This window comes from Orcinus orca, chromosome 2 (assembly GCF_937001465.1).
Source record: "Orcinus orca chromosome 2, mOrcOrc1.1, whole genome shotgun sequence".
Classification (NCBI taxonomy): Eukaryota; Metazoa; Chordata; class Mammalia; order Artiodactyla; family Delphinidae; genus Orcinus; species Orcinus orca.
In genome coordinates this window covers 62154736-62182041 of record NC_064560.1, presented here as the reverse complement: position 1 = coordinate 62182041, position 27306 = coordinate 62154736, and the positions used below count along the sequence as shown (strand labels likewise).

The following is a 27306-nucleotide window of genomic DNA, read 5'->3' as shown; positions in this document are numbered from 1 at the left end:
TGAACAGTACATTTAAAAATGAAGACAGTAAACTTTATGTTATGTAAATGTTACCACAATTTAAAAAAATAGGTCTCTATACCAGTACTCCTAGTATTTATTCCTTTTGTTTAATGAACCCCTTTTTCATGGGGGAAGTAGTACTTGTTGAGCATCTACTATGTGCTGAGCACTTTATACGTAACTTATTTTAATTTTATAACATCCATCTGAGGTAAAACGATACATGGAAAAGTCAATAAACTATCCCAATGTCACATATTTAGTAGCAGAACTGATCACTGAATCTAGGTCTGTCTGACTCCAGAGCTCATGTTCTACCCTTTCCACCATACTCCCTCCTCAAAATCCCAAACTAAGTCTTCCACCCTCTTCATCTGAACAGGGTGTGTCAAAGGTCTAGTAGAAAGTCTTCCATGCTTTATCCCCAAGGCCTAGAACAATGTCCAGTGTGGAGTAGGCATGTTGAATGAATAAAAGGTTTTTTGGGTTTTTTTTTTTGCTGTACGCGGGCCTCTCACTGTTGTGGCCTCTCCCGTTGCAGAGCACAGGCTCTGGACGCGCAGGCTCAGCAGCCATGGCTCACGGGCCTAGCCATTCCGTGGCATGTGGGATCTTCCTGGACCGGGGCACGAACCCGAGTCCCCTGCATCAGCAGGCGGACTCTCAACCACTGCACCACCAGGGAAGCCCAATAAAAGGCTTTTCATAAGTCTGAAAAGCATCTTCATAGCATCTTCCGTGGGCTTCAGGTGCTTAAAAGATGGATGACAGTGTGGTGGTGGAGGCTTTATGGAGAAGGTGTAGTAAAAGGCCTAACAGAGGATATCATGGGGACCAGCAGTTGGTTAATAGATAATGTCAGTTAAGACTTTTGATTTGAACACTGCATCATGAAGTCATAATTTTTAAATGCTATTCAAAATGTGTTTCAAGTGCAAAAAAAGGGAAATAAATAAAAATGCAAACTCCATTTTCAACAAAATTAGAAGATAACCACAGGGCTTCCCTGGTGGCGCAGTGGTTAAGAATCCGCCTGCCAATGCAGGGGACACGGGTTCGAGCTCTGGTCCGGGAAGACCCCACATGCCGTGGAGCAACTAAGCCCATGCGCCACAACTACTTAGCCTGCGCTCTACAGCCCGCATGCCACAACTGCTGAAGCCCATGCGCCTAGAACCTGTGCTCTGCAACAAGAGAAGCCACGACAATGAGAAGTCCGCACACTACAACGAAGAGTAGCCCCCGCTCGCCGCAACTAGAGAAAGCTTGCGCACAGCAACAAAGACCCAACACAGCCAAAAATTAAAAAATAAATAAATACATTAAAAAAAAAAGGAGATAACCACAATCCCAGGCGCCAATAGGTGTAAAAGCTGTCAAAAGCAGGGAGCTCAAGCAAGGGCTCTTTTCCTTTTGAGAAGAAGAAAGGATGCTACCGAGAGAGGACACGGGAGCTGGAGAGCTCAGGAAGATCTGCAAAAATATACTTTTTGTAGGTACAGAACACACCCTCTGGGACCAAACAGATTCCTTGTTTTTGGAAGACAGGAACTTCCTTGGACCTGGAGTTGGGGCTAAATGAGAAACCACCCAAACAAGCTCTATTTGCCTCACAGAGCCAGGCTCTGTGGCAGCGGAGAAGATAGCCTTTGCATGGTGGAAAAATTGCAGACACCCACCTCTCTTGGCTAGGTAGAAATAAAGGGTAAAGGAACTCACCCGGAACCTGAAATCATGAGAACAACTGCAGCCAGCCTGGAACACAGACTTGGGACCCCCCCTAAACAAGCATCCTGCAAATAGCTGGTTCCTGAAAAACTCACCTATTTAAAGATGAGTTATAAAAATGAAATCTGCATAGGATCTATATAAAGATGAAACAAGAAAAAAATTAGGAAAGAAACAGGAAACCCAAAGGGAAGACTAAGACTACACACCAGAAAAATGCTGTGATACAGCAGATAAAATGTAATAAAATACTTTACAAAACTGAAAAAAAAAAACTATGAAGCAAGAGCTCAAAGCAGAAGTGCAAGAGTTTATGGGAGAGGCAGGGAGACAAGAAGAGAAGACGTAAGTGGAAGGGAAAAAACATACAGAAAAGAAGATGAAACTGGAAGGAAGAAAAGGCAGGAGAGACTGCTGAAAATATAGGGAGGAACAAAAAGGGGAGAAATTTTTAAAAAGCAACTAAAATGAAATGAAAAAAGAATTAAAAGTAATAGGGAGAAAATGAGTTACAGAAGACAGCAAAGGAGATATAACATATGCATAAAAGAAAACTGTAACAAAGAAACAGAATATGTAAAGACTCAGTTCATAAAGATGATGTAAAAATATAATTCAAGATGTTCTTGAAAGGGCACATTGTATCGCAGGGAAAAACTGACCCAGAATAGTCAGTGCCAAGATAGACTTTGAAGGTAAGATTTCTCAATTTCTGCAACCAGGCAAAAAGATCAAATCACTTAAAAGAGGGACAAAATCTTGAAAATTTCAACGGTAAAATTCAATGCTAGCAGAAAAAGGAGCAATACTTACAAAACTTCCCAAGGAGACAAAGGGTAACCCAAGAATTTTACACCTAGGTGACTGTCAATCAAGAGTAACAGAATAGGAAATATTGTTCCCATGAGTCTTTTTTGAGGAATCTACAGAAGAAAACACTTCTGCTAACCAAGAGGTGACTGGAAAAATCGTGGCAGAAAGACTGGCGGTTAGCACTGAATCCCCTTAATGGTAGGACTAAGACAAATGGGATTAGAGTGACAACAGAATGCCCATGCTATATGTTTTGACAATGTAGAAAGCTACAGCTAGCCAAAAATTAGGAAGATGGGGGGAAAAAAGAGGGAGGCAGAATAATAACACTGTTTTCCTTACCCTCAATGGATAGCATTTAAAACTGACAACTCATGTAATAAAGATAAGTTATTTTGACTTTTATTGTGACTTTTTCCCCAATGTCCAAGCCCATAATCATCTGCTATAAACACTACCTTGAGAGCCATCAAATTTTTGATGTAGAGCCCAAAAGATCTTTTCTGCTAGCGAGAGATCTATGCCTTTTTTCTTGTATAAAATTCACTCATAACGTATCATCCACAATTTCCAGTTTCTCTAAAGGAGAGGGAGAACTCAGACTCCTGTGAAACAGGAAGCACAGAATTTTTCTAGATTTTAAGAGTCCTCCACCTCTAGTCTCCTACAGTTATCCTGTCCAAACCTAATTCAACTTCATTTTCTTTTTTAAGTAACTTGCCTTTCCAACGCAAGTTACTTTGCCTTTCCAAAGCAAGTTAAGTTTTCATAGAACAAGTCTCTTTCCTCACTCATGGTTTAGCTGTATATTATTAATTAAGTTACTTATTTACAATACCAATATAACTAGCATCAACAGGTCTGAAACAATCACAACTGACCTTTGGTAAGCACAGTGACTCGTGCAGTGTAAATGAGCAAAGGATGAGCAACTAGGGATTAGCTCACCAGCTGCCCACGTTAACCTGACAAGTCAGTGAAGACTTCCTTCCACTGACTATGAAGTGGACCATGTAAGATGGGTGACATTTCTTTGAGTGGAGATAGAGGTGCCTTGAGAAAGCTGGAGGTTGCCAAGCATGAGTGTGGGGAGAAGGCAGCCAAGAATCAATACCAAACTCATGTACTTAAAAAACTAGAAAAAAGGGCTTCCCTGGTGGCGCAGTGGTTGAGAGTCTGCCTGCCGATGCAGAGGACACGGGCTCGTGCCCCGGTCCAGGAGGATCCCACATGCCGCGGAGCGGCTGGGCCCGTGAGCCATGGCCGCTGAGCCTGCGCGTCCGGAGCCTGTGCTCCGCAACGGGAGAGACCACAACAGTGACAGGCCCGCATACTGAAAAAAAAAAAAAAAAAAAACAACCTAGAAAAAAGAGATCACAAAGAATGGTTCTGTTAAATGACAGGAGCTGACTGATGGACTGATCTTAAGGATGCTAGCAGAAATGTAGGTAAGTACCTCAGAGAACACTGAGGGTTAAAGGATCAAACCAACAAACCAACAAACCAACTGATATGGGGGAAAAAGAAATCTGAAACCTGAGTCATGTAGGTAGCAATAAAAACCACAAGAATAGAAGATAGCAAAGAGGTAAAGGTCCTCAAGAGCCCTAAACCCAGCTTAACGCAGTGTGCACTGAACAAATATCAATTATCAAGTAATAGTAATTCATAGCTCTCTAGCAAAATTCATTCAGAAGTGTTTAAACAAACGTGCTACTGATTTCTTAGTTCCTGGCAAATCCCCTGGTAATTTGACCCAAGAGTAATCACAACAGGGAAGAGTTTAATCTGAATAAAAAGATTAAGATAACCCTAATAAACAAATAGGTTATCTTGATGTGAGGGGAAGGCAACAGAGGAAATACTTTGGGTGATGAATCTGAAATGTTAACAGGTAAAATGCTGGTTGGAAACTGTGTTTTACAAGATCAAGATACATAAATTTATGGCCACACTTTAATGAGTGAAAGTTGGTATTTATAATTCTGTCTCTTAAAACCCCTTAAAGGGACTTCCCTGGTGGTCCAGTGGGTAAAACTCTGCACTCCCAATGCAGGGGGCCTGGATTCGATCCCTGATCGGGGAATTAGATCCCACATGCATGCCACGACTAAGAAGTCCGCATGCCACAAGAAAGATCCCACATGCCGCAGCTAAGACCTGGCGCAGCCAAAATTTAAAAAGTAAATTAATTAAAGAGAAAAACAACAACCCTCAAAACAGTCAAAAAGTAGGAATGATTACCAGTCAAGATGTCTATTCCTCTGAAGGCAATCTAACCTGCTATCGAGACTCTATTCTCTCCTCCCCACACATCTGGACATCCGTCTCCTTCATTTTTCTTTTCCAGGAAGCTGTCACATCATCCTCCCTCTGTTGAAGGTACTTGCTTCTATAACTGGATCCACTGGGCATCCAATGTGGCCCCTGTATTCTTTTCTGTCAGTATAAGCTAACTGTTTGAGACCTTCCCCATCTCATTCCCTAGAGGCAATATGAAATGTCCTGATCAGGATAGAGACCTATAAGTTTGTACCCTGGGCTCCCTCAGGAAGTGTTCCTGTGACCCAGTTTACTAACAGATGAAATAAGAATAAATCTGGTGCATGTTGAGCATTCAATAGAGCTTAGGTACAGCTTTGGGACTCCTGGAAGGTGTGACTCTCCTGTTCTGAAGAGCTTGAATCAGAGGTTCTGTGCCAACAAAGGCTTGGTAAGCAGTTCCACTGTGAAAATGCACAGAAAGGTGAAAATAACACTGGGAAGCATCGAAGGAGAGAGTTAAATGACTGTTCAACCTGCTGGGACTTCCTGATGGAAAGAAAGCACTTCTCTAATTGAACAAGGGCTTGTAATGCTGATGACTCTGCTGAGAATTGCTAATACTAACCCTCACTACCTTCTACCATTCTTCATGCTGATCCTGTTAAGCAGTTCTGTAAAAATCAGAGACTGCAAAACCATTCTTCCAAGATTTGAGGTGATGAATACTTAAGACTTGGGCCGAGTAAATTCAAGAAAGACTAAGGACCTCTCTAGGCTAAGATAATCACCCTCTTCTCAGTGACACTGCTGTGCCTAGTATGCATCTCTCCTGAGGCACTCAATTCAGTGCACTGTCATATTTTTCACTTGTCTGTTCTTCTCCTCCACCATGATTTTCCTTGAAGGCAAAATCTATGTCATATTCTTCTCTGGGTCTCCAGTGCCAAGCACTGTGCTTCGTAACAGCGGTACTTCATAAATCTGGCTGCATGGATGAAAGAGGCTCATCTGGTTCACAAGTTCTGATTTTGAGGAGACACAGGCCTTTTGAGTTGGCCTAGCTTCCCATTCTGGCACTGAGAAGAACACTCTAACTGCCTGGGACACAAGAGTTAACCTCCACAGATAAAAGTGGGTTAAAATGAACTTGCTCGTTTCGTGTCAGGATTGATACAGTCTAAAAGGGAAAATAAAAGTGTCACTTCAAGGACAGAGGTGCTCCTTAGGGACACAGCTCTGGAACTACAGGGGGTGGAGACAAGTCAGTTTCAACAAACCTATCCAAGAATAGAGGATTCCAGGATCTTCAAAAGTTCATCCTTGGTTATGTTTCTCACTGAAGATAAAAAAGTTCTGAATCCAATCCCAGGTCAACAGAAGCCATCACTGTCTATGGCTGTTAGCATAACTGATGCCATCTTGGGCACATACAGTTCCTCCTGTCCTTCTGCTGATCCTACCCGGGACTGTACTGTGCAGTAATCACTTCTCTGTTGTCAGGGGATTGGTATGTAATAGATATTGTTTAATAATCATTCTGACCAGGTGGCCTCTATGCTCTGTTAGTTCCCAAACAACGATGAAGACCTTTGCTGACATATACCTGGTTACCCATGAGACTAGTAACCCATTCATAAATCTTGACTTAGGAATGCATGTCCCATTTCCAAGCACATACCCCCCTACACTAGGTTAACTATGAAACTGTCCCAAGGGCCCCTCGGCAGTGTGGAGTGTAGCTGCAAATGCTTCCAGATCACTGCCTGATCCCACCCTGTGAGTGAATTACCCTATAATAAACTGATCCATCGATTATATAGAGCTGCCTGTCTTGTCTTTCAGTCTCAAGATACCTTCTCAGTTCACTGGGCACTTTTCGTTCCCTCTGTCCTCCAGCAATCACTAAAAGCAAACTGACCTGGAGCCTGAAGATAACAAACATCACTCTTTTTCCTCCAGTAAAAATACAGTCTCCAGACATTGCTGGCTATGTTCCAAAAGTTTATTTTTAAATATTAAAGTTACAATGTATTTTTCTATAGTTATAATAAATAAGGTTCTCATGCAAGCAGGACACAAAAGCTGATTCAAATCCATGTTACCTAGAATGTGATACCATAAAGCACCCCTGCATCTACAACTAAGTACCATGAATAATACTGTTTCTATAGTAAAATGCAGTTCTATATTGGGATGGCAGGAACCCATCTAGCGGAACTCCACGGGCAGAAAGGGTAGTGACATGTCAACACTCACCACACTCCAAGCTCAATCATATCCACAGAAATCTCTAAACTAGATCAATCCCTCTCCAGGTATTCTGCATTGGAGGATGAAAGCCTGCTGTATCACACAAGACAAGGGCTCACATCCCCACTTCGTATCCATACTCTCATATCTTTTTTTATTTTTATTATTTTTTATTTTTATTTGGCTGCGTTGGGTCTTCATTGCTGTGCACGGGCTTTTTTTTTTTTTTTCTAGTTGTGGTGAGCGGGGGCTACTCTTGGTTGCAGTGTGCGGGCTTCTCATTGTGGTGGCTTCTCTTGTTGCAGAGCAGACTCTAGGCACGCGGGCTTCAGCAGTTGTGGCACACGGGCTCAGTAGTTGCGGCTCGTGGCTCTAGAGTGCAGGCTCAGTAGTTGTGGCACATGGGCTTCATTGCTCCGTAGCATGTGGGATCTTCCCGGACCAGGGCTCGAACCCGTGTCCCCTGCATTGGTAGGCAGATTCTTAACCACTGTGCCACCAGGGAAGTCCCTCATATCTTTCTTAAAACAACTATTACGGGGCTTCCCTTGTGGTGCAGTGGTTGAGAGTCCGCCTGCTGATGCAGGGGACACAGGTTCGTGCCCCGGTCCGGGAAGATCCCACATGCTGCGGAGCTGCTGGGCCCGTGAGCCATGGCCGCTGAGCCTGCGCTCCACAGCGGGAGAGGCCACAGCAGTGAGAGGCCCACATACCGCAAAAAAAAAAAAAAAAAAAAACAACTATTACCAAAGAGAAGACAATAAAATGCTCATCAAATACAAAAGAGCATGGTCACAGTGCTTGTACTGGAACAGGAGGATGCCAATATTGCAATATTCAAGTTTTAAAAAAGAACTGTTAATCACTAATAAAATATCTAGTCTACTATATAAAATCTAAGTGCTAATAACTTTTTCTACCCCAAGTCAAAAAGCTTGGTTGGTTTCATCAGTTCCGAGGAAAGGCCTCCAGAGAGTAAGGAGGGAAGAGATTCTTGGTGGGATGGGGTATGCATCATCTCTTTGTCTATGCTAGAGGGTGTGGTGGCTATTAATAGGCCAAAGGATAGGAGGATGCTCCAAGTGGACTCAGTACTGATAGGGGAAGAGAAAATCATCTGAGAGTCATTTTTTCCAAAGTAAGTCTCTAGTTCCCATATTACCCATTTTAGAAAGAAATGAAAAGGGGAAGAGGGCATAAAAATGCCTTCCAGAAACCTGGTATGCTCTGCTAAAGTAAAGAGAGCAGGCAAAGAAAGCAATCTGCTTTGTAAAGTTCTGTTTTTCTCTTTTCCTTGCTATTAGTGTCTCCTGAACCACTTTCATGACCTTCCTTGGTTTTTAGACTAGACGTTTTCCAAAGTTTTCTCCAGACGTCTTGTCATGAAATTCCATAAGACCCAATCCCTAGCCCTTGATTTTCTGTCTTTCTCTTTCACTCACATGATCACACAATGAAAAAATGAGAAAATAGTGGAATCTCATCTTATATAAGGTTTAAGTTCTAAAGTCACCAAGTAAGATGGAAACTATGCATAGCCAAAATCCCTTAAATCACCAATGCAGTCCAACCTGGCTAGTCTTTCCTCTTGATTACTTTTTTTTGTCCTCAGTTAAGTACTAGATAAAGTGGCTGGCTTGTTTTTTAGGGACCACACAGATTGAAAATCTGTATTGTATCTTTAAGGATTAAAATCACTCTAAACACAGTAAGATGCTCATGGGAGGCACATGACAGGCACATGAGAGGAGAGGCAAAGAAGAGCGGATTCAAATCTTCCCTCTCACACTCATTCCAGGCACAGACTAAGGGAGTAGAATTGTGGACAGAATCATTCTGTATTTAGAATTTAATTCTCTTTCTTCTTGCCAAATGGTTAGAGATGAATCTGTATATACTAAGTATGTATATGTGAGCCCACTGTACCCCCACAAACAAGATAATGTATTACGTTCAAGTATTCACTCATTTTCACTAAAAGAATGTGATCTGTAACAATGTCTATTTTTATTTTATTTTATTTTTTTTTAATATTTCCTGGGCCGCGCTGCACGGCATGTGGATTTTAGCTCCCTGACCAGGGACAGAACCCGTGACCCCTGCACTGGAAGTGCTGAATCATAACCACTGGACTACCAGCAAAGTCCCATCAATATCTGTCTTTAAATATGCTTAACATCACAGAATGTTAAAGCCGGAAGGAAGAAATGAAGATAAGATTTGGACTCTGGCCTCAAAGGGCTTAGTCAAGGAGGGAAGATAAAACATGCATGGATTAACTATAATAAAAGGAAGACTGTGACCCAAGTACAAAATGCTGTGGAATTTTAGACAAGGCTGGGCCTTAAACTAACCAGTAAATGGAAGAGAAGCTATCCAGGCAAGGGAAATGGCAAATCACTCAGTAACTCATTAACTATTCTTCAGGGAATTCCCTGGTGGTGCAGTGGTTAAGAATCTGCTTGACAATGCAGGGGACATGGGTTTTATCCCTGGTCCAGGCAGATCCCACATGCCGTGGAGCAACCAAGGCCATGCGCCACAACTACTGAGCCTGAGCCCTAGAGCCCACACACCTCAACTACTGAGCCTGCACACCACAACTACTGAAGCCCGTGTGCCCTAGAGCTTGCACGCTGCAACTACTGAGCCCACATGCTGCAACTACTGAAGCCCACGTGCCTAGGGCCCATCCATGCTCTGTAACAAGAGAAGCCTCTGCAATGAGAAGCCCACGCACCGCAATGAAGAGTAGCCCCCACTTGCTACAACTAGAGAAAGCCCGTGCACAGCAACGAAGACCCAATGTAGCCAAAAAATAAATAAAATTAAAAAAGAAAAAAGAAAAAAATCATGGCAAAGTCTCCAAACAAAACAAAACAAAAAACTATTCTTTATGCTCTCCGAATAATTCTTCTTCTTTAAAAAGGATTACTCACTTGCTGGTTTTATGTTTTGTGCTCTTTTAAAAAATAAATTTATTTATTTATTTATTTTTGGCTGCATTGGGTCTTTGTTGCTGCGTGTGGGCTTTCTCTAGTTGCGGCGAGCGGGGGCTACTCTTCGTTGTGGTGTGCGGGCTTCTCATCGTGGTGGCTTCTCTTGTTGCGGAGCATGGGCTCTAGGCGCACAGGATTCAGTAGTTGTGGCACGCGGGCTCAGTAGTTGTGGCTCACGGGCTCTAGAGCACAGGCTCAGTAGTTGTGGTGCATGGACATGCTCCGTGGCATGTGGGATCCTCCAAGACCAGGGCTCAAACCCGTGTCCCCTGCATTGGCAGGCAGCTTCTTAACCACTGCGCCACCAGGGAAGTCCTGTTTTGTGCTCTTGAGTATGTATTGTTGACTGTAGCCAAGTATACTCATTGCATTTTACTCCTTCCTTAAAAAAAAAAATTCCTATAATGAGTCAGAGTTCTCTGTGAAGTAATTTTTTAAAAATGTTCTAGCAGGACTTTTTTTTTTGTCTACTGTTTCATCCTCCCTCATTTCCTGCCTGTTTGCAATATTGGTCCCAAATGCTAAGCACAACACTTTGTAAAGAAAATGGTCCAGGCTTTGTTCTCTTGAATTTTATCCTCTCTCTGGCTGGTTATCTGTTAACAAAACATGAGCTTAATACATTCTTACCACATTGAGGATGCTAAAGCAGGAGAGGACACTAAGGGAGTATAGCTGTGTGGAGAGTGCAGGCTCTGAAATCAGAGTCCAGGGTCTGAATTCTGTCTCTGCCACTTACTAGTTGTGAGACTTTGGAGAAACTGAGGCATCCTAGCTCTAAAGCTCAGTTTCTCCATCTGTAAAATGGGGAGAACAAGAGTTCTTACCTGACATACCTATTTAAAGATAAAATAAAATGATGCAGGAAATAGGGCTTCCCTGGTGGCGCAGTGGTTGAGAGTCCGCCTGCCGATGCAGGGGACACGGGTTCGTGCCCTGGTCCGGGAAGATCCCACATGCCGCGGAGCGGCTGGGCCCGTGAGCCATGGCCGCTGAGCCTGCGCGTCCGGAGCCTGTGCTCCGCAACGGGAGAGGCCACAACAGTGAGAGGCCCGCATACTGCAAAAAAGAAAAAAAAAAAAAAAGAAGAAGAAGAATCACTGCTATGGGGGGATACAGAGCCACTGAAAAATTCAAACGAGGGAGTTAGTCAAAAACACACTTTTAATATGTCATTAGGCAGGTGTGTAAAGGGTGAAGTTAAGGGGGTAATATTGAAGGCAGAGAGAACTGTAGGAAAAAAGTAAAAATAAAGACAAAAATCATCATTTATTGAGCTAAGCAGTTACCTACTAACTCCAATCCTCAAAATAACCGTGAATGGTAGATGCCAAGACTCTTTGATTATAAATCACACCATTATTTTATGTATCACTAAAAAGGAAAATGTTGAAATGCTAATTAAACTGTGAAATGCCATTGACTGTAAGACAAATCTGGATTTGATATGTAAAGTTATAAATATTACCAAAAAAGGGAGTCTAAGAATCAATTAAATATGGTATCATCCCTGTTTTACAACTGAAGAAACTGAGGCACAAGGAGGTCTTTAGGAGGGATGCCTAAGTCACAAAGTTAGAATCTAGTAGAGCCAGAACCCATGAAGCCACTTCAGGCAGAATCCCACTCAAGGAACACAGGGCTCCTCCTGAGTCCACCCAGATGTTATCTCCCAAGGGAGCAAAGGCAAAGCTAAGTGATAGACTGATGTATGCCCTGAAACTAGTGGGTGTACACAGCTCATAACCTTGAAAGTTGAGGTCTAATTAGAATCTAGTTTTTAAAAATAGGCCTCTAGGGCTTCCCTGGTGGCGCAGTGGTTGAGAGTCCGCCTGCCGATGCAGGGGACACGGGTTCGTGCTCCGGTCCAGGAAGATCTCACATGCCGCGGAGCGGCTGGGCCCGTGAGCCATGGCCGCTGAGCCTGCGCTCCACAGCGGGAGAGGCCACAACAGTGAGAGGCCCGCATACGGCAAAAAAAAAAAAAAAAAAAAAAAGGCCTCTAGCTGTGTTAATCAGACATTATATCTGAAAAGTGCTTTGAAAATTAAAAAAATTTAAAAACCACACAAAATTTGGACAACCAATCAACTGCAACAATTAACCTACCAACTATATTTGAGTGCCCTGTACTGTTCAGATAACTAACAAACTATTACATATTGACACTATTCCAAGAGTTTAAAATCTATTGGAAACAATTAGGAATAAAAACTTTAAAGCAAGAGTAAGAAGACAAATAACTTGGAGACCTACAATACTGGAGTTCAGAGAAGACTTCAGCAAATGTAAAACTTGAGCTGGGTGCTGAAATCTTGAAAGCTTGTTAGGGAGAAGATGAGGGTATTTCAGGGTGGGGACAAGGCATAGGCAAAGGCAAAGAAGTGGGAATTGACAAGGTATGTATGAAAAACAGAGGAAGACTGTCTGATTGGCCTGAGGGGTCTCCGTTCCAAAGCAGAGACAGCCTGAGGGACAAGAGGATCCACAATCCAGAGATCCTTTGAGGTCAGAAGGAAGAATGTAGACTGAAGGGAAAATGGGAGAAATGTTTTCTATGGAAGATTAGACTGAGTGAAAAAGGTTGGGAGAAATACTGGATATAGCTGCTGTAGTTACCTAGAGCTGATATATTAGTTACCCAGGAAGGAAAAGGAAAGGAAAGGGGAAAGGAAAAGAGAAGGAAAGGCAGAGGTGGGACTGAAGCGGACCCTGAAAGAAGAACCAATACCATTTTGCGACCACTTGGAAATAGAAAGCGAAGTACACATCCGAGATTTCATGCCTTGAAGAAAGATGATATCGCTGACAGAATAAGGAAAGTTAAGAAGAGAAGACCACAGCTGAGTGGGTAAGTGGGTGAGGGGTAGGCAAGAGAGGAGGTGAGGAAAGTAGGAGAAAATGAGCGGTTTGGTGTACACTAAGTTGGAAGTGATGGCAGGTCATCCAGATGGAAAGGTGCTGTACACTCCCATAAACACAAGCCTTTAGCCTGGGTCAGAATGAGATGTAGATCTGTCGCCCATCTGTATCAAAGCAGACGAGTGCCCAAGGATGAATGTAAAAAGAGAAAGCCAGCAGGGTGCCAGGGACAGACCTGTGTGGAATGTGGCCATTTCTCTCATTCTGTAGGTAGGAAAAGAAGCAGCAGTCTTAAAGCCCAAGGGGGTCAGGCCCAGTCAGCAAGGAACCTTCCATTCCTTCCCTGAGGTTTCTAAACAACATTAACATGATTCTTCTAGGGTAAATTCAGATATATTGATTCTGAAAATCTAAAGGGATGCACTTTATAGTGACTGGGCAAAAAAACAGAAAGTGCTCAACTCCAGGCTTTGACAGGATGACTTCCCTTCAGTGCTATCAGGAGTTCAACTGCAGGCGGATGGGTCTGGGCATCCCTCTGCCCTAACCTGCTAAAAATGTCTCACGGTACAGACCTGGCTAACTTCAGAAACAGATGGAGCAACTTGTTCTCTACAGAATATGGACCTTAATTCTTGGGGTCATAAGCAGATAAGGCCACAAAGATTTATCAATGACCAAGATGTCAATGTAGCAAATTGTTTTCCCCAATCTAGATGGATGTGCTTTCAGACTCATAAATGTGTCCTGAGGTGTACTCTGGGCCATTACCACTACTGTGCACACACTCCCTTGGCCCTCCCACTTGTACTCCGGAGTTAATCACAGTTCCTAGGCTAAGGTGAAGGGATAATGTGTAGACTAATCTACAACTTATCTAGCTTCAAGCTCAGACTTTGCCTCAGAGCAGGAGACAGCAATTTAAACTGTTTACTGTATAAAGCTTACATTAAGAGAGGGCTGTACTCTTTCTTTAGTGCACTGGACCTAGAAGACCCAGGGTGATAAAGAGGCTATATATGTATATGCACATGGTACAACATTTTTGAAAAGTTAGTCCCCACACTTACCTAGCTCCCCTCTCCAGAGGCAGTGATGACTTTTCCGCTCCTCTTTCCCCATCTCTACCTCATCTCCTATTATTTCCCCCCCCCCCCTTCTCACTTCCATTCGGCTATACCAGCCCCAAGGCCTTTGGACTTGTTCCATTTACCTGGAATGTTCTTCTCCAGGGAAGAATCTATCTCTCTCTTCTCTTACTTTCTTCTGGTTTTTGCTCAAATGCCATCTTATCAGGGATGCGTTTCCTAAGCACCCTATATAAAATATCAAGCCATACCTACCCACCCCTCAACCTGCTTTATTTTCTCTCCTGCACTTATTACCACCTAACATTTATTTTATTTTGTTTCCCTCTAGTAGATATAAGATTCATGAAGAAAGGAATTTTTGATTAACTATTTCGCTGGTAGTAGATGGACAAATGAATTCAACAATGAATAACCAGTATGTGCCAAGTATTGTGCTAATATCTGGAAATACACTAGTGAGCGAGACAGTCTGATCCTTACCTTAACAGTATCTGGAGGTGGCGGGGGGTAAACAAACAAAAGAATGAAATAAATATTTACTATGTTCTAAGCACTTTCCATATATTTAATGTTCAAATCCACCATATAAGCTAGGTGCTATCACGATTTCCTGTCCACACATAAATTCCTAAGGCACAAGCCATATGGTTCTTAAGCGGCAGAGCCGGGAATCAAGCCGAGACATGCAGGCTCTGGAGTGTGTGCTCTTAAACAGGCAAATAAGCAAAAACAACACACTGTGTTAAATGTCACGGCAAAAGTAATTGAAGGTGCTCGGGTGGAAACAAGACAAGTATATCTATTTCAGTCTATGGGCAGTGAGGGGAATGCCAAGAAGTTTTCCTAAAACCTTTCCAGAACTGTCAGTCTGGAAATACAGGGGGATAGAGATTCAGTTTTGGACATAACTGAGTTTGAAGTGAAGTGAGTTCGGATGGTACTTTAGGAATCACTAGCAGAAAGATAACTGAAGTCATGGGATTGTGTGAGATTTCCTAAGAAAAGAGTGTCTAAAAGAAAAGAGAAGAGGGATCATTTAAGAGGTAAGAAGCTCAAAATGCCAGATGAAATGGCCAGAAAGGTAGATAAAACCTAAAACTAGAAACAAAGAATGCTTTAAGAATGAGGAAGTATCAAAACTGCTTGGTGAAAAGGGCACTGGGGAGTGTACATTGGACTTAGAAACAGAGCACAAGGTTCTCCACAGTCTGACCATTATCTACTTCTTCAAACTTCTCTCGGCCTAATCCCATACACACACCCTACTCTAACTCAGTGCTCTTCATCTAGGATAGCACTGCTCCCACCCCAGAGGGCATTTGGAAATGTATCAGGCAGAGGACCTACTAGCATTTAGTAGAGGGGGTCAGGGATATCCACAGTTCAATGAACAACTGCACTGCCCAAAATGCCACTAATGCCTCAGCTGGCAGACCCTTTGTCTAGCGGCAGTTTATGCAAAGTTCCCAATCTCTGGTGGCCTTCACCCCTAATGTTCCCATTCCTCCCTACCCCCTGCCATACCTATAGCCTTTGTTCCTACTGTGTGGTCTCCTGGAATTCTGGTTTTGGAATCAGAAGTCAACAAATTCTGTAAATTTTTACATATCATATTTATTAAAATATTCATGCATTTAAATTCTCAAATTCTGTAGTATAGTGGAAAGAACATGTTTTGTGGTTTTTTTGGTTTGTTTGTTTAAGTTTTAGGCACTTTAAGCCTCAGCTTGCTGATCTGTTACACAGGGATGTTACTATCTACTGTATTAAAGATGACTGGGCTTAAAGTACCTAGCACAATGCCCGGCACTTGGCAGCTGCCCAATCAACATTAATTTCCCTTTCTATGATTACCCTCCCCTTGAATGATTACAGTCCACCCATGGTATCTGTTGGGGGCTGATTCCAGGACCTTGCCACCAAATACTGAAACCCGTGAATGCTTAAGCCCCTTATATAAAACGGCACAGTATCTGCATATAATCTACGTATATCTTCCCATATACTTTCAATCATCTCTAGATTACTTATAATACTTAATACAATGTAAATGTTACATAAATAGTTACAAATACAATGTGAACGCTATATAAATAGTTGGCAGCATGGCAAATTCAAGTTTTGCTTTTTAGAACTTTCTGGAATATTTTTATCCCCCAAGTATTTTCAGTCTGAGGTTTGCTGAATCTGCAGATGTGGAACCTTCAGATCCAGAGGGCTAACTGTATTCTACTCAGGAATTCATACAGACCTCACTGCTCTTCTCACTTGGCAGTGATCTTCTACCTCAAGTTGCTAATGGTTTTCTCCAGCTACCTGACTTGGGGCCGTCACACCTGCTGCCCAACATGCTCCATATCTAGGACCTAGGCTCTCAGGCAAAAGCTATAGATGGGCCACCATCTATCCTGCCCCTCCTCCATTTCAGAGACTTGCCCCAGAAACAGCTATTTCTTTAAAGTTCCATTCTTCTTTCTCTACCTCTGATTAAATATCATTAAATAAAAGAGCTCACGATTAGGTACTATGTTATTCTGTATAAATAATGTATATACATTTTAGTTTTATGAAGTACAATATGCAGATATACTATATATATTTGACTAAATGCAGTGCTTGTGATCACTGCTATAAAAAGTAGTACAAAATGAGAGCTCCCTCATATAACAACATGCCTCCTAAAAAATTGCATTCAACTTAAGGCTCCTTCTCCAAAAATGTTGCTTTAGTCCAAGACCCAGGAATGTCTCTATGTGACCCATCTTTATAGTTGCACCATGAACCTCTTGAGGACAGAATATTTGTCTTTTCCATCTTTGTATCTCCATATTTAACACAGTGGCCTCCTCATTAATAAATGTTTGCTATTTGATAATCAGAGAAAAAAAGACAAAAACATTCTCAACAGACATCAGTACTTTACCAAGGTCAGAAAGCCATCAAGGTAAGGATAGGTAACTGGAAGCCTCTGTAAGGAGAGAGGAACCTGCCTCTCAGATATGGAAGCAATTTATTCTATTAGGGAATTTTAATTTTGTAAACCACCTTAAATTCATATGGGAAGCATATAAGACATAAATGCCAAGTATTTCATTAGAGAAACTGAAAAGCTGCTACATGAGATGCCTTTTCCTAAGATTCAATCATGTTTCCTTTTTACAAGTGTTCCTCGATTTTTCTGATACTAAAATTTCTAAGTTTCCACCTATAAATTGATACTGAAGCATACGTCGGATTTGTTTTGCCTCTAAGAAAATAAATGAAAACAAAACAAAACAAAACTGTGGTAGTCATTAGTAATATTCAAAACTATTTCAGGTTCTCCCCCATCTTGGGCACACGGTAGGACTGCACTTTCCTAGGCCTTTAAGTGAGAGCATGTGACTTGCTTTTGGCCAATGAAATGTGAGTGCAATGGATGCGTCACTTTAAGAGCCAACACACTTTAAGCGCCCAGGTGGAAAAGTACACGTTGATGAAGATTTCCATCAGCCTGGACCCCCGAGTGACTATAGTTAGCAGACACACACCACGGCCACACAGCCTGAGTGAGAAATTAACCTTTCTGCTACTGAAAATTTGGAGTTATGTTATTACCTAGTCTACCTAGATTGATACAAACACCAAGTTTGGCAAAGGGTTTTCAATTGGGGATCAAGAAATTCTGTTTTTTATCTCAGAGCAGGCCAATCCTCTTTTGCATCATAAATAATAATAGCAAGAAGTGAATCTCAATTCCAGCCTTTTAGGGCACCTACACATCAGCAATCCAGGTGATACACAATTTGTTTTATCTGCAACACAACCAAGTAACATCATTGGTAATAAGCTTTGCTATCACTACAGTCTTGACAAACACTAGGTTTTATTGAAAAGGCCGGATAACAAACAGCTCTAAAGGTCAAATTTTGCTGTTCTGTGTACAGTATCATCCTAATACCCTAAACCAGTAATAAGGAACGATTAAACAAACCAAAAAGGTTCTCTGTAATTTCAAGTGGCAATCAATGAGACTGTACATTGAAGCAGTGCAAAGTTCAAGCGCAAAGGAAATTGAGAGTGTGTACTGTAGCAGATATTACGTACAGTTTGGAGCAGTCTGAGCTTTTCTTTCCTTTTTTTAAAACAAAGTATAGCAATGTTAGAAATTTAAGAAATCATTATTGCTAATCTCTGAGCTGTCCTGAGGGAATAAGATACTGGCCTCTGAAAAATATTCTGCCACAAAATTCTTCTCAAGTCTCAGCAGAGAAGGGCTTGGAATGCGATGGGACAAAAGGCAGGCCTCGGCTCCCCTCCACTTTCTCGGGAGCATTCAGAGAGAGAAACACAGGTAGCCAGAGACGGTTAGACATGCCAACTATCACCTTTCACAAGAAATAAAACTCAAACAGAATGTCTTGTTCCTTTAGGCCCAAACAGCTCCTCCCTCCTCACTAAAAACACACAAAACGTGTGTCCTTTACTCTTCCTCCATTCTCTGAAACAGAAATCAGGGTATCTGCTTCAAACATCACTGGGGTGTGGAGGGCATTAATGAGCTTTCTTATCACAACCTATGTTCCCAGAAGGGACATTTAACAAGCACCATCATTTATTCATGATCCTTTCATCTTAGGTCTCAACAGTTCATTTCAATTTTGAGCCCTCAGCATTTTCCCATTTCAGCAGCTTATACTTAGCAGAGATTTAAATTCCATACTACAGGGTTTCTTGGGCTCAGACCTCCCCCAAAGCATACGTTCCAAATCTCCTGAGAGAGCCCATTGCAGATTGAAATCTATAAAAAGGCTGGATGAATTCCCTTGACACAGGCACTAAACCATGACTCTGATGACCAAATCTTGAAAGCCCAATTGAGTTCCAAATCCAGCTTTGCTGTTGAGGCACTGGTAGAACAGAATGTTAGGCTACTCACGTGACTGTCTTTGAACAAAACTCAATTCACCAAAATCAACACCAATACCCACCTCAGCCATGAAATTGAGCTGTGTTTGGGGGATTTCTGAAAACAGAAGGGAACCAACTGCCCCAGGCAAGATAAGCTCCAAATGGCACAGTCTGGAGAGTTGAGGACTATGCCAGAGACTATGAAATCAAACTTTACTCCAACCTGCAGCATTTTAAATCATGAAGAAGCTTATGAGGCTAGAGACATGAGAACTCTTTAGTGACACTCACCTGTAGACAGCTCACTCAGTAAAAGGGGCCATGCTAGATCCAGGGAGGGAGACAAGGGCAAACACAAAGAAAAGAACAGTCTAGTCAAGTAGGGAAAACATACAAACTCACATAAACTAAGGTACATAAGGTCAGAAATAGCACTACATATTGTCCACAGAGATGATGACAGGCCAGGGTAACCAGGACAAGCTTTAGGGTGGTAGGATTTGAGCTGAGCTTGAATGACAGACTGGATTACAAAGAGATGTTGAAAGGCAATTCAGGCAGAGGCTCTGAAGTACGAATTACAAAGAGATGAAGACTGGTCCACTCTGGCTAGAGCAGAAGGTATCTGGCTAGAAATAATGGTAAGTGAGGACAAGACAGAATAGGGACAAACTGTGAACAGCCTTGAATGCCTGGCCAGGGGGTCAAAGCTTGATAATGGGGGACCAAAACGGGTCTGTGATCAAGGGACCTAGTCTAAAGGGTGCTTTGGAAAATGAATCTAATTCCAGTGTGCAGGATCAACAAGAATGAAGAGAAAACAAGGTTAGAAAACCCAACAGACACAACTGAAATCAAGAGACACCATAAATGAAGACAGTGGCTCTCCTTGACTCATAATTGAAACTAGGATTATAAAATTTATATATATATAAAGGACATTACTGGGTCAAATGGGGAAAATTAAATATGAACTATATATTGGATAACAGTATATATTAATGTTAAATTTCCTGAATGTTATGTTGTGGTTAATAATTAATTATGCTGTAATTAAGTATATTAGAGAATTATGCACAACATATTATATAAGACAATGTCTTTGTTCTTAGGAGAGGTCTGCTGAAGTATTTAGGGTTGGAAAGTTATGATGTCTGCAACTAACTCTCAAATGGTTCAGGAAAAAAGTATGTATCTAGAGAGAGATAAAAGCAAGTGTGACTAATGTCAATAACTAGTGAATCTAAACACAAGATATAAGAAGGACTCTATGGAAAGAAGCACAGGTTTTAGTGACTGACTGGCTGTTGGGGGCAAGGAAGAAGGAGGAAAGGTTTTGCATGTACATGACACAGAATACTGGTAGCACCACCGGAAAAGGGAAGCTAAGGGAAGAAACAGTTTTCAGGAGACACGTGCTGAATCTGGCTACGGATAAGAAGTGGCAAGAAGAAACAAGATACTAGAATGAAATGAGAAAGAAATGTCTTCGAGCAGTTGGGAAAAATAAGACTCAGGCCACACATCAGGACTAGAAATACCAATTTACGAACTACCTAAGTGGATAATAGTTTAAGTATGAGAAACAGATGAGATCTAAGATAGAAGCAGGACAGGGAAAAGAGTGAAGTGAGAGATGACTGACATCATAATTTACTGGTAGAAGGTGGGAAGAGAATAAGAGAACCAGGAGGGTTCTATGTGACAGAAACAAAGGTAGGAAAAGGATTAAGGCAGTGCTTCATGGAATGATCAACGGCATCAAATACTGCAGAAACACTAAAGAAGGTGAAGATTGGCAAACAGAATTAGGAAATAATCAGTGAATTTGGGGTAGAAGTGAAAACCAGGCTATAGGCTCCAGAAAAGGAACAGACGAAGTAGAAATGCAAGACTGGGTATAAATCACTCACACATGAGGAGGTTTACCTTAAATGAAATGGAAATGAAACGACAGTTAAAAGGAGCACTAGAAGCATGGGGAGAGCTGTATTCTGTAAGAGATTGGGACAATCTGGCGAAATTTGTAGTTATAGGAGAAGGAGCAGATAAAGACACCTCGGAGACGAGTTGAAGAACCGAGATTATGCTGCATATTAGGGAGAGATAGGAAGAGGACTTAGTTCTAGAAATGGAATGGAATAAACCTTCCTTTAAGACAGGAAGAAAGGGTGAGTGAAGAGGTGAAGAGAGCAGCAGTAATAAAAAGAGGACATTGACAAAAATAATTTAGAAGCTGAGAAAGAAATCTCAAGATTAGAAAAAAATTGCCAGGGCAGCAGGAATTGAGTCATTTCTGGACCTTACACAGGCCTGCTACTCCAGCCACAACTGCTTAGGGGAATGGGGCAGCTATCCATGACAACCCAACGCAGAGTGTAACCGCCTGATGGGAATTCCTGACTTAAGGTGGAGACTAATTAAGAAGGACTGCGTTCAAGGTGACATTCCTCCTGTATTATGACTGGTCCTTTGCCTATATGAGTAAAAGACCATTTTCTACTATCAATAGAAGATATGCCTGAATTAGCAACTGCTCTACATGAGGGCAAAGGTAAGCTTGAAATCCCACTGAAAGAAAGTCCGCTGTTGGAAGACACCTTTAGACATTCTACAGGCGAGTACAGTGAGATTTGGTCCTTGCATCATCACTTTTCAAAAACCTTAGGAGATATGGACAGCAATTTCCTGACGTCATAGAGCAACTAAAAATAAACAGTTTTATAAACTGTAAAAGAAATGTGCAGCAGCAGCAAAACACTTCATAGAACTCATCTGAAGATAAGACATATGAGAAAGAACAATATTTTTATGGCCTTTTATTTCCTTTAAAAGACACGTGCAATAAAATAGTTGGGACTGGAATTACTTTACTGCTTTAGCAGGTATCCTCACAAATATTTAAAGAACAATATTAGAATGATAAGGCAAAAAATCATGATTACCCCAGGAGATGGAGAAAAAGCTTTTGATACATTTTAACACCCTTTCATGACTAAAAACTCTTCACAACTAGAAAAAGAAGAAACTTCCTTTAACTTGATAAAGAATATTTACCCAAAAACTTGCTATACTTCAAATACTATATATACAGCAAATACTGACAAGATGAAGACTTCGCTTTGAAATTATGAACAAAATGAGATGCCCACCATCACCACTTCTATTCAGCATTACACTGGAGTTCCTAGTCAGTAAAGCAAGAAACAGAAAGAAAGCTACAGGATTGAAAAATGGGCAAAATGTTTACAGATAAAATATCAGAATTAGTAAGTGTTTAACACAATCTCTGAATTCAACATCAACTTGCAGAAATAAAGTGATGGATATATTATATAGCAACAATAAACAAAAAATGAATATTTAAAACATCATTACATAAAAAAACAGGTATCTAGGAATAAATTTAATAAAAGATATGTAAAACCTCTATGGGAAAAATTGTAAAAGTTCACTGAGAAACCTCAAAGAAGACCTGAAGAAATGGCTATACCATAACATGGATAAAACTTGATATTGTAAAAGTGTAAATTCTCCTGAAATGTTTTATAGATTCAATGCAATTCCAATCAAAATCCCAACAGGTGTGCGTGTGTGTGCATGTGCGCATGTGTAACTTACAAATTGACCCTAAATTGCACAGGACCAAGCTCAACTTCCCATAGGACCCGCAACTGCCTCCTCCAGGTGTATCATCCTATAGGCCCCCAAGTTTTCAGGTGTTAGGCATCTGGCATTCTGAGACAACTTCTAGAGACAGCTGGCACCCAAATAACAGACTACCTAGTATCCAGGCAGTTTGTCTATCTCCTCACTGGTAAGTCTGCTCCTGCAGTTGTCTGATAAATACAGAGGGCAGGGCTTCCCTGGTGGTGCAGTGGTTGGGAGTCTGCCTGCCAATGCAGGGAACACGGGTTCAAGCCCTGGTCTGGGAGGATCCCACGTGCCACAGAGCAACTAAGCCCATGCGCCACAACTACTGAAGCCCGCGTGCCTGGAGCCCATGCTCCTCAACGGGAGGCCACCGTGATGAGAGGCCCGCACACTGTAACGAAGAGTAGCCCCTGCTCGCCTCAACTGGAGAAAGACCATGTGCAGCAATGAACACCCGATGCAGCCAAAAATTAAAAAAAATTTTAAATAAAAAAGAATATAGAGTTTCTTTAAAAAAAAAAAAAGAAAGGGCATTGGGAGAAGGGGGCGGGAAGCCACTCTACCAGAGACAGGCCCTGACACACCTTGCCATGGTGACAATGGGAGGATGGGAAACCTGTGCCTCCTCTTCTCTTGCTTGGGAATTCCCAAGTAAAGCCTATCCCTTAATCCATGAGCTGAGAATGGCTTGGTAAGCAACAGGTGGCATCCCCAAAGGAATCCACTTTGAAACCAGGTGTTAACCCCAAGGTTAACACCTTGTATTTCACAATTTTAAAAAAATTGTTTTAAAATAATAATAGGGCCTATAGAAAGCATTCCTCTGTTCCCTCCATATTCTCAAGTCTCTTTAAGTCTTAACTTTTTTTCCCCACTAGTACAGAAGGAAACTAGAGCTATGGCTCTCCTTGACAGAAATTACCAGATAGCAGCACCTTTAACAACTGACAAGCCTAAAACCACTCTAATTGCCTGCAAAGAGGAGGTTGAGAGGTCTCTGAAGTTTCTAAAGTCCTTTCATATGAAAAGGGAGAGTAACCACCTCAAAAGTATCAGTCAGTCCCGGAAGTCTTGTGAGGCTATCAGGGAGCCCCAAGTCAAGTATCTATAAAAGGAATGGGGTTCTGTAATTCTCTTGCACCAAGCTGCTCAGGGAGCCACACAGCCAAGCCACATGTTGAGAGAGAAAACTGTACTCCATTCCAACACCCATTGCATTAGCCCAGAAAATGCTATCTGAGAACCCTGGGAGAGTTAACTGAGACTGAAGATCCTACTGGAAAATGAAAGTGCTCTAGATGGCAATGATGGATCTAAAAATAACCTATCTCGTCATGATGAAAACAGATTAACAAAGGATCACGGCATAGCAATGGGTAGTAGTCTCCTAAACATCATTATCTCCCTCTAAGGGCCATGGATCATTGTGACTGACAATAATCAGTGGAAGAAAAACCAGGACCAAGCAAACCTAAGATGCACCAACCTCCACCAATGAACAGCACTGGGTACAGCATGTGCCCAGCTGGATAAAATAAATGTGGCAGCTCCTATCCCCTTGCTGGCTATCTCCCATATTTAATTTGGCACATGAGGACATAAGCCATGTCACAGTTATGGTAGCAACACAAAACTGAAAACGTGTACTTTGGACCACTTCAGTTCTGCCTGGCAGGCTTCCCTACAGAGTATCACCTGACCTCAAACTATGTTACTGATGTCTTAGTCACTATATTACTCTTTAGGAAAAGGGTACATTTTACTAGCTAAGTTCAAAACCATGACATGTTTATTTCAAAGCTTCACTGTCACTGGACTATGCCTGAGAAACTCATTTCAAAATCAATCCAAAACTATTTATCTCACCATTGGTCTGGTAGCCATCATTGCCCTAAACCAAGAAGTCCGTCTGTGAAAACATGAACCATAATATAGGCCCAGTAATTATCCTGTGTGTGTTAAAACTGGTAACAAATCTCAGCAAAATACTCCCAAAACTATTAAACTTATGTTATTAAGTTTAATAACTTAGGTTCTAGGACTATCCCTAGAGTAAAAAAACCAAAAGAAAGAACATGAAGGTGTACAGATGGCTAGAGATGTCCAAAGTTCTTAGTTTCCTAGTAACCCTGGTTTGGGAGAGAAGGTTACCTTATCCATATGGAAGATCAAATCCAATTCACAAACATTTTCGAAACACTTATCCAGAGTCTCCACAAAAACCTAGGAAACAAGGAGAAATAGATACACAAGTCACATCTTCATAAATGTCACATCTGAAAGTAAAGGGGGCAGTCAAGATACTATTTACCTTATGATAAATCTCAAACCCCCGCCCCCCCCTCAAAAAAAACCCACCGCAAACCTCCCAGCACTAGCTGATCACCCTACTTATCCCAATTTGAAGGGGACAATTGAGGACAGGACAATCTTGTTTTCAGTATAGCAATACAACCAGCAGACACATGAGGCTTTCTTTCCCCCTTTGTAAGATGCCAGCTGATATAAAAGAATAACGAAGTAACAGCTACTTATAATACTATGTCCTTTCCCCAAGCCTCCACGTATACATGTAAAAACATTTTTCATTATCATGGTGCTAACATAGCTCTGTCCTGCTAATTTCAATGAACATTAACTTCAAAACACTTTTCCATGAATCAACTTAATTAACGTGCTTACGATTTTAATTTACTTTAAATATAACATTTAAACAGAAAAGTGTTTAAAGGGTAAACACTTTATAATTTGTATATTGTAAATACTTTATAATTAAGCTATAAGGGTATAGCTTAATGAATTTTCAGAATGAGCATATCATGTAACCACCATCCAAATATTGAAATGGAGCACTACCAGTTCCCTAGAAGCCCCCTTCATGCCCCCTCAGACCGTATCCTCTCCAAAGGTAACCACCATCCTGACTCCTACCATCACAGTTTAGTTTTACCTGTCCTTGAATTTACATAGAAGGCGTCATACATCATGTACTCTTTTCGTTTGGCTTCTTTCACTCAACACAATGTTTGTGAATTCTTCCATGTTGTTGCATGTCATAAAATCTTGTACATATTGACTGCTGTATAGTATTTCATTCTTGAATTTATTTATCCATTCTCCTATAGACATTTGAGTTTTTTGTTTTTGACTGGGTACAAATTGATATAAATGGAAACTATACTTCCAACCACTCTGGAAAACTATTTGACATTATTTACTAATACTCTATGATCCAGCAATTCTACTCCTAGGTACATACTCAAAAGAAATGCATACAAATGTATGCCAAAAAACACATATAATAATTTCATAATAGCATTATTTATAACCCTATACATTTTTAACAATGACTGAAAATCCACTGTAAGGATAACATACATAAATATGGGTTTTCAGTCACTGTACTGGGCAGTGAGCCCTTAGAATCCGGCAACTCAAGCCCTTCAGTTTGAGGAAATTTCATCAAATAATTTTGTTGAGAATTTCCTCCCTTCCATATTCCTCATCTTTCTTTTTTTGGAGCTGTTTATATTGGGGTATTCGACCTCCCATTTTCTTATCTTTTCTGTCTCATTTTCCTCTCATGTTTTTAATTTTTAAGAGATCATTCTGCTCTGTGTTTCCTGTTTATGAGCCCATTTTTGTTTGTCTTCCTTTATTTCTCTGTGGCTTAGAGATAGGGGGCTGTTTACTTTATTGTTAAAATGAGTTGAATTTTACTGTTGGTTTTAGTCTCCATTTTCCATGTCAGAGCCTTTCCTCAGATGTCTGATTATCCTTGTTTTTTATTCATAAGAATTAAAGGCTGATTGGAAGCTCTGTAATAATGGCTATTTGCTGGGAATCCTACCCTCCACCACGGCCCTGGGCTTTTAAATTTCATTTTCCTTAGATTGGTCAGATTTCCCAGAGGAATTTTACAATCTCCTGCCTAAAGAGTAAAAGACTAGCTGTCAGAAATTTGGGAGCTGAGTGGCAGGAAAAGGGTTGGAAAGTTAGTATACAACATTCACAAGGCATATGTTCACTTAATCCCCCCGACTTGTACCATCGACTATGTCTAGAATTGGAGAAAGGACTTAGGGATCTAACTGGTTCTCAGCTTTCCTTGACCACTCCACACCCACACCACAGTGAGACTCTGTACAGCTAGCTTTGTGCCTTTTGAGGGTTCCACAGTGTGTAGCAGGTTGGCTGTCAGCTTTCTCTACTGCTGGCCTGGGGTGTGACCTCCTTGGACCAGCCAAGTGAATACCAGGCATTCATACTCTTCCCTTCTTTCAAACAATTCCTTGCTACTGTCTTCTCTCCTGTTCTCTCTGTCCTTGTGGGTATGTATGTTCTTTTAAAATTCATGTTCTATAGTTTTAAAGGAAGAAAATGAACTTAGAAGTGTGGGAGCTCCCAAGAAGACTTTTTAAAACATGAAACTGACAAAGTCTAAAATTCTTAAGAAAATAAAATGTGAAAGAATACCAAGAACATTTGGACAAACAATGATAATAAGAAATGACTGGTCTTACTAGGTATCAAAATTCATTGTAAAGCTTTGGTAATTAAAGGAGTGTAATACTAAGATAGAAATGAAAGTATGGATCAGTGGGACAGAATATAAAATACTGAAACATATACATGTTTATAAGAAAACTTTTTTTTTCTGGATGGGATAAATCATTTTAATTACTATCAAAGGCATAAACACGAGTTGGAAATTTGTTAAAAGGTCAAAGTTCATTAAAAAAACCTACTGT

General features: G+C 41.2%; 1 protein-coding gene across 3 annotated transcripts in view; it reads right to left on the bottom strand.

Annotated features, from left to right (window-relative positions):
- The window catches only part of AP3S2 (adaptor related protein complex 3 subunit sigma 2), a 61158-nt gene that overhangs the window by 5104 nt on the left and 28748 nt on the right, over positions 1-27306 (bottom strand). For 2 of the 3 annotated variants that reach the window (XM_049705810.1, XM_004278260.4), the window contains one exon: positions 24707-24778. In XM_049705810.1, the coding sequence (XP_049561767.1) occupies positions 24707-24778 (72 nt within the window). Of the gene's footprint in view, positions 1-1826; positions 1868-24706; positions 24779-27306 lie in introns of all 3 variants that reach the window. The other variant, XM_049705811.1, reaches the window with a different exon arrangement.